The 12,895-nt window shown below is 31.0% G+C and overlaps 1 protein-coding gene across 1 annotated transcript in view; it reads right to left on the reverse strand.

The window, feature by feature from the left end:
• Positions 1 to 12,895, reverse strand: part of LOC132934381 (uncharacterized) — a 459,785-nt gene that overhangs the window by 359,886 nt on the left and 87,004 nt on the right. Inside the window, exon 2 of the mRNA XM_061000694.1 lies at positions 11,007 to 11,041. Within this exon, the coding sequence (XP_060856677.1) occupies positions 11,007 to 11,041 (35 nt within the window). The remainder of the gene's footprint in view (positions 1 to 11,006; positions 11,042 to 12,895) is intronic.

The following is a 12,895-nucleotide window of genomic DNA, read 5'->3' on the forward strand; positions in this document are numbered from 1 at the left end:
ACATCAAATTCCCCAAAAAAAATTATAAGCCTCATTGGAGCCAGTATTAATCACACGGAAATTGATCAAGATAGGTAATGTAACATCACAACCAATGATAGTGACGACAGGGCTCAAGCAAGGAGATGCATTTTCCCCTGTGATGTTAATTTGGTACTGGAAAAAGTTATACGAGAGATAGGGCAGAAGACAGGAACAGGTGGCAAGATTTTTATTTAGCTATATGGTCTTTAAGGCCGAAACCAAGAAAGAAGAAGAGAGAAGAGAAGAAGCTAACATTAATATTAAATTTCCTTAATATTAGATTTCTTAACCTAATCTAAACTAGCGGTATCGTAACAATGATAGTTGTATAAACACAAATGTAATTCGAGAATCATTATACTATAGTATATTATAAGTAGTGAATACAGTCTATGTCAGTATATTACAATGGCCTCTGGTTCAGAGTAAGTTTTACGGTAAAAAGAAAAAAATTGGTGGTACAAATTGAAGCGTAAAGAACAAACTGCAAAGGAAAAAAAAACTATCTAATACCAGGTAAAGGTAACGGGTCATCGAGCACACAGAATTGCGACGGTTCATAATATACATAATGTATATAAATACTGCACTGAGATCAAAATAATATAATAAGAGCATATTTTATCATATAGGATGACTTTTTTTATATGGCGTTCATCGTTTTGTCCATGACCTGTTTTGTTTTATTTTGTTTTTTTTATTATGTTCATATTACAGCTATATTTACATTATACCTTTATAATGTAAATTATGAAAAAATTATATTATAATCGATTTTTTTATACAGTATAATGTACACTTTTTTGTTAATTAATAAATAAAATAATATAAAAGTTAAAACAAAACCTGTATTTAACCGTATGTGGCGGATGTTTTAAAACCATAACATGAAAGATATTTCTTGAAAAAACAAAATCATTAAAATTATCATTTACTTAGAAAAATCACGCTGTATAATGTAAAAAATAATAGTATGATAATGTAACACTGATCACGATAATCGAATGCGATGCGCCTCACTGAGGCGAGTGGCGAACAATGATTTCGGATTTCGTCATAAATTCAACTTTACTTGGACACCGCACGCCCTCAACTGGCCGGACATAATATAACATAATATCATAATTATATTGTAAAACATAATATTAGGCATAGATACATGTCTCTTCATTTGCATGTGTGTGTGACGCCTAAATGGCTACATCGGTTGGCTTTTTGGACCTATATATAATATATGACGTACACCTACCGATAAACTATGATAAATATACATAGAAAGATGGCGATAAAGTGCATCGCTGCGCCGCCGGTCTGGTCACGTGGTGCGTTTTAATAACAACACTATCATCGTGTAAATTACGATATGGGCTGCAATGACCGCGTCGTCGGCTACAGCTGCAGTCGTCCCGCCCCGCCGTAATATACACACATAATGCACACAACGTAGGTAACCTATCTGTGTATTCAGCATTGTATATTATTATTATTATTATTATCATTAATATATATATATATCATAACAGCGTACACAACCCAATCGCGTATCATAATATTATATTACACAGTAGTAGTAGTATGTAGTATAATATCATTATGTGCGCATACGTAGACACGTAATAATGCACAGGCATGCACATGTAATAATGGTACGCGCGCCCTGGCCGGATCGCATCAAAGTGAACCGTTCGGCCGTGTCAAACGTCGGAGAGATTCCGCACCCTATATAGGTACACTATACCATGTATGACGTATAGGAATATATATATAGGCGAATATAATATATTATGCATTTGTATATTGTATAGTACATAAAGTATATAAACACGAGAATATAGTATGCATTGCACTCGCTCGCCGCCGTCAGTGCTAGCACGGTAGAAACACACAATATGTGCACTCCACATTTGCCCGTCAATGGTTAACATTATAATATATTTAAGTATACATCACATAGAGACGACGTGATCCTGGCTTTGGGAGATCCACGAGTGTACACGACTGACTACTGGTGCCTCTAGAATTTCAGTGTTTGCGAGTGTGTGTCTGACTATCGTTTTTTACAGACGACGTGTACGCTACGGGGACGAAATTCTGAACAGTACCTATTCATGCGATGACATTATTTTAGCGTGTGTAACACGTGATATCGAGTGTGCACTGTGCAGTGGTCTGCTGTAATCTTATCTAGTTGTTATCTATTTCCTACGTTTGGGTTTTTTTTTTTCAAAAATGTGTATTTAATTACCAACTGTTAAAAAACAATGTCTAAAACCAAAATCTGTGAAGTTTGTCATTTTTTTTTGAAAATATCAACCGTAAACCATAATAATGGTTACTATCAAGTATCAACATAATACTGCAATATATAGGATGATTCACCAAACATGTTCACTTCCGTGTTTTCCTTAAGTCATGAATTTATTCAAACTGTGTTTCTTAGAATATATTACAAGGAGACAAGGATGATAAGGATTAAATAATAATAATTAACAATTGAATAATGTCAGCATTAATGCATTATCCCACCAAAGTGGAAATAAAAAATACATATTTTAATTTTAGCGACAGGCCGACAGGTTATATTTTATAACTTGAATTTGCATTATTTTATAAAATTGTACTTTTTAACATTTCAATTAATTTGTATTACATTTTCTCCTCCTTTAAAATTATCATACGATCATAAATTATAATTATTTATGCAAATTTTAAAAAAAGATGAACACATTAATTGGTCTATAAGTCAGCCATCATAGAATTTATTATTTTTTTTGTTTTACTATATTCAGGAACGCATTTACAATAATTGACATAAACCGAGACATATAACTATAAAATATCAATTAAACGATTGTTATTAATACCGTTGGGTAGGTATGCGGGGATTGGCTGGGAAGGGAAAACGCTGTTTATGAGTATAAAAGACTGCATTAATTTGACTAAACAATTTGTTCATGTGTAGGTCAGGGTGGTACCTACCAAGGGTATTAGATGTGGTTATAAGTTATGGACACGCCAGTATAATGCAATGGTATGTATCGTAATGTTTATGCAGACTCTAAAGGGATATATTTTGTTGTCTTCGTCTTACAAGTGTGTAACATACCAAATTTTACCCTCAGCATATCACGTTTATCTCCGTTAGTTTAAACATTAGGAGTGAATTTACCTCTTATAACATTTAAAAGCAAGATTAGGCAATGACATAGGCTTTTTATAATATTTTAATTTTAAAGCGAGTCATGAGTATCTGAAAATTGTAAATTGTCTGTACATCTTAAAATATCATAACTCACTTTAAAATTAAAATATTATAAATACCTATGCCATTGCATAGATAATAATCTTACCTATGAATTGTATAAGAAGTCAATTCACTCTAACTTTTAAACTAACTGAGTCAACGTGGTCTGCTTAGCGTAAAATTTTCTGTGTTACGCACTTGTAAGACGGAGACAACAGATGTCACTGTAACATCCCTTTAATTCACGAAGGCATGTTTAGAAACGCAGGAAAATTCTCATGAAATGAAAACTATTTTGAACATCGGCAAAGAATGGCCAATGAACAATCCGAAAATACAAAACTGAAGTCCATTTACATACAGTCCGATACAGTGAACCCACAATGTTTTCGGTAATTGATTTTGACATTCTAGTAAATTATATTGCATTGGAATCAACCATTATAATCGTTTAGTTTTAGATTCTAAGCTTAGAAATGAACGTCTGAATTCTAAATTTTGGATATTCATGCATAACATAACAATTTCTCTTCATTTTAGTTTTTTGTTGTAATTCAAAGTAGTAGAAACATGAAAAATTCCACTGATACTTTAATTGACGATTTATACACTCAATTAAATTACCAAAGTATTGAGACTCAATTTAAGCTATTTATAGAAATCTAAAATGATTGAAGTTTTTAGGTTTTATTTTCAACGTATGATGAATGCATTGATTTTACAATTGCGAGTTTATTTATTTTTTGTGTCAAAATACCCTTTTTATAAACTATTATTCTTCAATATTCACATTTGAGAGTAGTATCTGCATGTAGAAAATTGAATCTAGTTTGTGCTTCAAGGAGATCAAAAGTAAAAAATGTTAGAACTTTTAAAATAATTAAAATAACTTTAAAAAAAATACGATCATTAATTGTTAAAATTTAAATAATTTTACCAATGAAAATAATTATAAGATCATGTTCGTTCAAAATAGTTTTTAATCGTATTCAATGAATTATCATTGAATTCAAACTTCAAATATTTGATTACAGTGACCTATTTAATGAATAATAACGAAGTTTAACACCAACCTAACCTGTAAACCAAAGTGATGGCCTATTTGAGCGGTTCTTTTAGAAACATTTTGTTTCCGAAATACCTTAAAGATTTAAATAATAAATTATCTTAATTTTGGATTTACATTAGATTTTGGTTTTATTAAGTTGTGATTTATATTGTTATGAATTATTTCTTACTGATTTAACTATATAATATGTCTGATAAATATACGTAAAATATATTTTTAATAAAAATGGTTTTAGCGTTAACGGTCACAAAACTATATAAAGTATATAAAAACAATGTTACGTCATTATATTGAGTATAATTACTGGAGAAAATAAAATGTACTTTAGTTTTACCTACAGATTTGTATAACCTATATTAATGTAGGAGTAGGATAATATTATTTCAACCATTTCATTGATCTACAGAATCCATAATGTTAATTTCGTCCAAATTCATATATCCACACTTTTCGATAGCACTAGCCGTGATCACTTATAATAGCGTTGAGTAAATACCAACTGGGTTTAAATAGTTAATTTTCAAAAAATATATATTATTCAACCCAGTAGAAAAACATTAAACTACCCAAAACAAAAATGTAAAAAACAAGTTAAGTTTTGGTAACATTAGGGATAGGTACTTATTATAATTAATTATATTTTTTATAATATATCGTATTATAATTATTTACAACGTGATGAGTTTTAATTATTAATGATATCGCTATTTAATTTTTAATTAATTTGTTTTGTGCATTAATTAAATGAAGGGCTATTATAGAGTACAAACAGTTGTGTTATACAATTTTAAATCATGTTATACACTTGCATTATACAGATTACAACAAAGGATTTACACGATTTTTCGACATTTATATTTTAATACTTGAAACAGTTGAAACAAAAACATACAATTATTGGTAATTTCCTTATGTACTAAAGTAAAATATACATTATGAAATGGAAGCGTAAGAACTAAGAACAAAAGAATAATATAATAAACGCATAAAAATTATAATACTCGGAAAACATGAGTATGTACGGAATACTTCATTAGATGAGGCCTTGCCGATTATATCAGTCGTTAAAGGAGTTTTATAATTTAAAATTAAGCAACATACCTATTCCGTAAAACAAATAATATTTTAGCAAAACCAATTTTTTCAATATTTTTTTTTACTTGACCAATAATTACACTAGTAGAATGTTTCACTGTATGGACATTGTTTCTCCTTTTGCTATTTTAACAATCAGCAGATGGTGACTATTTATATAATTATCATATTTAACAAATTATGTTCTTAAATCCTAACGAATAAACTCTACAGCTTAAAACCGTTTCTCTCAATAATGATATTCTTTTTGCGTTGTTCGATTAACTTATCATCGTTTATGTTCGCACGGATAAATAAAATATATAATTTTAGGAAGAATATCAAAACGAACTACAATATCAATATAATATTAAAATATTAACGTAGGTATTAGTGAAAAACAAATTATGATCATTTTGAAGAACGATAGACTGATCGACTTTTTAAACAATATAATGTAATATTTTGCATATTATTATGTTTAATACAGCGAGTAAAATGAGATAAGTATAATAATAAAGAGTCGTCAGACAATTTATTTTTAATTGTTGTTTTTTGTTTAAGCACCCAGCAGTATTTATTTTTATATTAATTTATGATAAAATGAGGATAACAGTTTACTTCGAGAAGATTTCAACCGAGGACAGTGGTCCGTTGTGTTGTTGACATTACATTTCAAAACCATGATAAATCAACGCATTTGAAAAGAAACACTGTCATTTCTTGAAAAATTATTTGGGATTTCTGCATTTCATTCACAACACTTTTAACGGCCATTCAGTCCAAACCCTCAACGCACAACATTCCCCCCCCCCAAAAAAAAAAAAAACAAAACCAATTCGTTGTCAGTCCAATCGGAAGAATAAATTATTCACTGGGAATCCAAAAAAAAATAATAATTATAGAACTGGAGCGAACATAATTCGTCTGGGTTTCATAAAGACATTAAAATAATGTTAATGAGTTCATTTAACCGGAGTAATTTAGTAATTATTGCTGACCGGCGAATCCGAGCGTCTGTCACATCCGTCAATGTTTTATCTTATATAGTTTGTTTCGCGGAACGCCGACGTCACACGCGCCGATCGTTATTAAATTAATGAATAAAAGAGATTTTTTTTTTTTTCGTCGTTTTTTTCAATTTTAAAAGTTCATTTATAAAAACCGTAGTTCGGGCGGAGGAATAAAAAAATGTGCGATTAATTAACGGTATTTTGCATTAATAACCGGGTGCTGTGGGCGCAAACAGTGCTGGAAAACAGCCGTCAGTCCGCTCCCCCTCGCACCCTCCGCACCCACCACCACCCACACGGTCGAGCCAACGTCATCGTCCCCTCTCGCACACAGTGCAACGCGCCACTATGCAGTTCCCTTCTTCCTGTCCGGTCGGCGCGGCGGTGGCGATAATTAATATTCACGTAATACTCTGGAATGATAATTATATACGAATATTATTCGGGGGTGACGCCGTTATCGCGACGCACAACGCAAATACAATAATTATAAACAACTACGGTGCGGTTGGTTTGGGGGGGGGGATTAGGGGGGTGGGGGTGAAATTCAAACTAAATAAAAAAAAAACCCCGTGTCCCCGGCGCTGGTCGTCCGTGGACCACGTGCGGTTATTAACACGGCGGATGGTATATAACGCGTGACAGGACGGAGAGGAAATTTAAATAACGACAATTAGTTCGGCCACCGCCGCCGTGCCGTATCGTCGGAAAAAACGGTGCAGTGGCGATCGCTTCGTATGATATTATTCTACTCAAATTAACTAGATATCTATTTATTTTATTATCGCCAAGTAGGTATTCGATATAGGTACAAGACAGTTTTAGTTTAAGTTTAAAGGTACTTTTCTTTCGGGTTACTAGTTTTTTTTTATTTGATGGTACACGTCATGTTAAATAGATAAAAATTAACTAAACTTGTCCAATGATTGGTTAAGTTCTTTAAATTTTTTAACGAAATATTTATAAGTTATAAATATTTAATAGTTATAAATTATAACATATATCAAACCACAATAATCATATTGTTTTGATAAAAGTAAATGCACAAAAACAATACACATATTAAGTGTAATTGATAGAAAGGGAAACCAATCAATGATATAACCATTATTTTAACCCTACATGTATAATATTGTTATTTATTAATTAGGTTAGTTTTTAATTACTTTATTATTTAAGATACCACGACAACAACGTATTTTTAAACGTCAAGATGAGTTATCTGAAAGTGCTGTTCAACAAATAATAAATAAGTATATTTTAAATCTATAGCTTTGATTTTGGAGGGAAAATTAACGTGACTAATAAATATTATATTTAATTACTTAGTAACTGCATATTATCAAAAGTAAACAATTTCACTCGTTAGTTTAAAAGTTAGGACTAAGATCTTTCTATACAAAATTAACCAATGGATTACATAACCAAAGTTATTATTAATTCATTTTTTATGGGGGCTAATCACTCCCCAATTGTGCATTTGAACTAGAGTATATTTTACGCATCAATATGAAACCGAGAATGCGCACGTTGGGTCACGTGATATAGAAGTTTTGTGACTACCTGTTTCTAGAAACTAAACGAAATAAGAACAAAAGACGTGGTAGATGTTTTGGAAACAAAACCATAAGACAAAGCACTAACTTTCTAAGCTATACACTATTATAAATTCTGCCGAGATTTACTCGTTTTTGATTTTATTGATTTTTCCAATCTTAAAACGTATTATAAATACGAAAAAATCTTTTTTTTCACGCAATAGAAAACTTGTTGCAACAACAAAATACCACACAATATTCTCGAGAGGTATAGATATAACTACTTGATTTGTACTATCGCAAAATAAATGTTTTTATATGCAACTCATTTTTAAAAAGCGTTACAATGTTTATTTTGATAGATGATGAAAAAGTTGTATTTTTGGTTGACAAAAAAAAAACTGTTTTGGTATTTCTCAGATAAGTTGTGATTTTTATAACTTGTGCTAGAACACCTTCATACATATTAAAATAAACTTCATTTTCCCAGTAGGTGGTTTCACCTTAAAAATAGCATTTCTGTAAAAATGTTTGCAATTATACGTGAATGTGGCTAATAATGGTACCGATATACTTCAAAATAATGTTGAAATTTTATTTGAATGAAGTTTTGTATATTAATTTTTCATAATATTTAGTTAGAATTTCCGGTATCGAGCTCTTTAAAAAGCGGGTCTGTCCTCTTTAGAATCTTTTGCGTTTGGTAACCGGTGAGTAGGTACCTATCATTTTATTAGTACTACCAGATTGTACCATAACATGAAGATAAATAAACGCAAAGAGGATCAAAACAAATTTATACTTTTATATAAGTTTTCTCGGAAAAGAGCTTATATTCAACCATAGAGTCTTACAGAAATCTTCGTAGAAATGTCTATTGCAGCTCGCTTTATACAGCGATATAAAGTACCACCGACAGAAACGAATGTATACCATTAGTTAAATTTCAAACTTGAATAATAATAATACAATGCGAAACGTATTGAATGTATAAGGAACGAACGAGTAGTAAAAGATTATTCTTCACTCTTCCAGGCGTACATTGTGTGCAATTATAAATAATTGTTCGTATCACGTGAGTGAGTAAAAAATGAGAATAATAAAAAAAGAGTACATTTTATAGACGGTCGGTCATTAAAATTTTGAATTATTATGATATTTTATTTTTAATTGCGATAACCGCAAGCATAAGGTATAGTTATAATACATACTACAATAGTGAAAGGAAAGGAATAAATCGTTTTTTTCTTATAGAGGCTGCAGTGTATATAGTATAAAAGTATAAAAACAAATGTTGTTACGTCTACGCGTACTACGAAACATCTTATTTTCCTGTTTTTCGACTTAAAATAAATCGGTTCCTAGTGACAGTGAAAAAAAAATGAGTATCGAAGTAACGTGAAATGCACTCGGATTAGGTTTGAGACTATACGTTTTAGTGAACCGATTGAAGCCAAGTGAAATGCACCGGGACGTCTTTGGAATAAAAAATAACCTGTTTTAGCGTTATTACTTTTGCAGCGAACGCATCCGTTTGTATACTACTTGGAATCGACGAATGAAAGCATAATATATTTTTCACGTTGTTTCAGTGCCAAAAAAACTGAGCTAACGATAGGTACATTAGAGCAATCATGTTGCATGTTTATGGAATATGAAATTTTTTTTATCTTTTGAGTGGTACAATAACTATTGTTGTACATCAAATGCAAAGAGAGACGTATCACAGGCTTTTTACAGTTGAGTAAAATAATGAAATAATAATAAATGAAGTTTTTTCTTTAGAATTTTAGGACATTTCATGGGAATTAGTAATATTTAACTAAGTGTATACTCATATTATATTATGCATTTTATTTTACGTTCTTAAAAAAAGTTAATCTGGAAATAATTCACAGTAGAATAATTAATGAATTTTTATAATTCTATAGGTATAAAAGCAAAAAAAAAGAGACGTTATTTTTTTAATTTGAGAAAAGAAACTCATGAAAACATTATAAGGTCCCTGAATAAAATAATATCATTATCTGCAGTTATCGTGATTTGTGCGACAAGACAAAAATAAAATTTATGACAATAAGTACAAACGAAACAAAAGTGTGCAGACATTCCAATAGTGCTCTCAAAAATATGACCTAGTCTAATACCTTATCTACAAAATGTGAATATCATTTTTTTTTCTACTTGTGCGATAGTGCGATACATCCGCTCTAAATAATTAATCCCTGATTTCGCCAGCAAGATGGCTGCTACAACAAAAACACAACAATAATACTATGTCCTCCAGGGATTGAGACAAAATAAAAATGTAGTCTTATTCAGGGTTCGTCATCGTTTACCATTGTACGAAACGCGTGTACCTACCTAGTAGGTAGGTTTATATTATACGTTTATTAGATGTGAAAAGCATTGACGGTAATGACGGAGCAGCCGCGATTGATGTAAAACAAATTTATCGATATTGGCACTTTTTTTTTTCTCCAGTTTTATTTATACATTTTTCCCTTTTGATTTTCTTTTGAGCGAACCTCAGCCTTATTTTTTTTTGACATTTTTAATATACATAAAGTCATAATAGACTATATTCCTGGTGGGTAATCTACCAATGCGTCATGCACGCGTCATGGAGCAGCACAGCACTAAAAAATAAAAAACAATCTACTCCCACTAAGTTGTAATATTAATATAAGAAAATATGAGCGTACCTATACAAAAATATTATATTGAAATATGGAACACACATCGTTTTTGCATAATATTATTCATACTGACGAAATTATATGCGTTTTCCTTTTAAGTTGTATGAATTTTCCGTCCGTTAGATTTCTCTACCACGGATTTAGTTGTGTATTACATACTTTCATACATAATAATATTATTCCTTCTATTTCAAGTGTTTCTAATATACACCCAAATTTCATCTGATTTCATTCATTTTTTTTTCAAATGCGACCCCTGATTTTAACAGATATTTCTATCTGTAATATTATCCACTTTTCGTATTTTTACTTAAAAGTACTTCTAGAAGAAAAAAATGCACATACCTGATACAGCTTCTTGGTATTTTCCGGATGACCTTCTGAAAACAAAAATAATAAATTAATATCAAAAATATTTTAATTATTCAAAAGTATTTTATCTTAGTCGTTAATAGTTAATTATTAATATAATATCAAGTTTAACAAACGTAAATGATTTAACAACGACTGATTTAATACAAGTGATACAAAGATAATACATTGAATACAAGTTCATGAAAACTGAACTGACTTAATAATAACGGATTGCTTACACTATTTTAAAATGTAAAATTTGTAATTTAAACATATTTTGAACAGATAAAAAATGAAAAAATATTGTTTAAGATAAAATTTCCTATCCCTAGTATTAAAAATAGATTTATTTAGACAAGATGACTCGTGGGAAAATTAACAATGCATTTAAAAGTGGAAATATCTTAATAATTACTATGTCGTATCAAAATGATTTCAATTACATTATTTTCATTATTATTAAAAGTACCTATTATTTAAATTATAATTTTGAAAAAAAAAACAGTTTAATGTGCTGAATGTCAGGTTGAATGCATGACCAACGATAACGACTGTTTACGAAGTGGCTGCCATTACATGGTTCGTCGTTTAAGAATATAAATACTACTGTTTATGTAATGCTAATTTTCTCCACGATAAATCTTAAGCTGAACAAAAAAACCTCAAACGTTGAACTGAGCCATTTAAGAGGAATCGTGGCAATGACAGAATATTTAATTTTGGAAAACAGCAAATTCTTGGTTTTACAGATATCAAGAGGCTTGTGAGTTTAGTATGTTTGCGTAATGTTTGTACAGATTTGGATCTAGTGAATTATAGAAACATCATAACTTCCGATACTTCATTTGGCTTAAGACGGAATTTTATTCACATAAAATAAAAACGAAATATATATTTAAATATACAGCTGGCTATGCAGAATGTATATGTATAGGTACGTTTCATTATGTAAAATAAGAGCTTAATGTATTTCAAGGAAATTGCATTCACTTAAGTCCTTTAATCGTGTCGAGTATCCTCGTGAAGACAATAATTTAACTCGATCAAGTAAAGTACCTATTGAATTTTCAGCGATGTACTTTTCTTCCACCGAGGGACATTCTTCTTATTCTATTGAAAACGGGCCGAAGACAACAACCGAGCGTTTTTCCTCTACTCTTAATATATTGAATTATTAAAATGCCATTAAGCCGATCTCCTTCACTGCAGACGGTATGTAAGTATATTACATAATAAAAGTATACACAATATAACATCTGCCATGTCCGACGACAGTCTGCAGTGTTTGTTATTGCTGCAGTAGCCGTTAAAAGAAATCCAACTACTATCAACCGTTATAACAGATAATATTATAATATACAGCGTGTCCCAAAATGCACGTGTCACCCTAAGTATTTCTACGATACCACATCCTATGGTTTGGTACATCGCAGCAAATTATTTAATATAGGTACGTTTCAATCATATTGTCGACAGTTATCCACAACGGTTTCAATTTAACGGACGGCAATCGTATAGTGTCATAATATACGCGACTGTTGAAAAAGACAGGGTACATAATTAATTATTTTATCGGTTAGTCGCCGAGTTAATTAGGGACTTTTGAGACACACTGTACATAATATATATAACTGCTTATACTGCTGTAGTAATATACTACACACCGCCACCACCACCACCACCACCACCACCGTCGTCATCACCACCACCACCACGACCAAACACTGCCACGGCTGGTGCTGTATAATGTGGGGTCGTCGCTATTTTTTTTATGTCCGTTTGCATTTATCACGTACACACAACCACACGATACCGTGGCGAGGACGCGTACATAAACAGGCGCACATTTACGATAAGGTCGTTATATTCTTACCGCGTAT

The sequence above is a fragment of the Metopolophium dirhodum genome, chromosome 1 (genome assembly GCF_019925205.1).
Source record: "Metopolophium dirhodum isolate CAU chromosome 1, ASM1992520v1, whole genome shotgun sequence".
NCBI classification, from domain to species: domain Eukaryota; kingdom Metazoa; phylum Arthropoda; class Insecta; order Hemiptera; family Aphididae; genus Metopolophium; species Metopolophium dirhodum.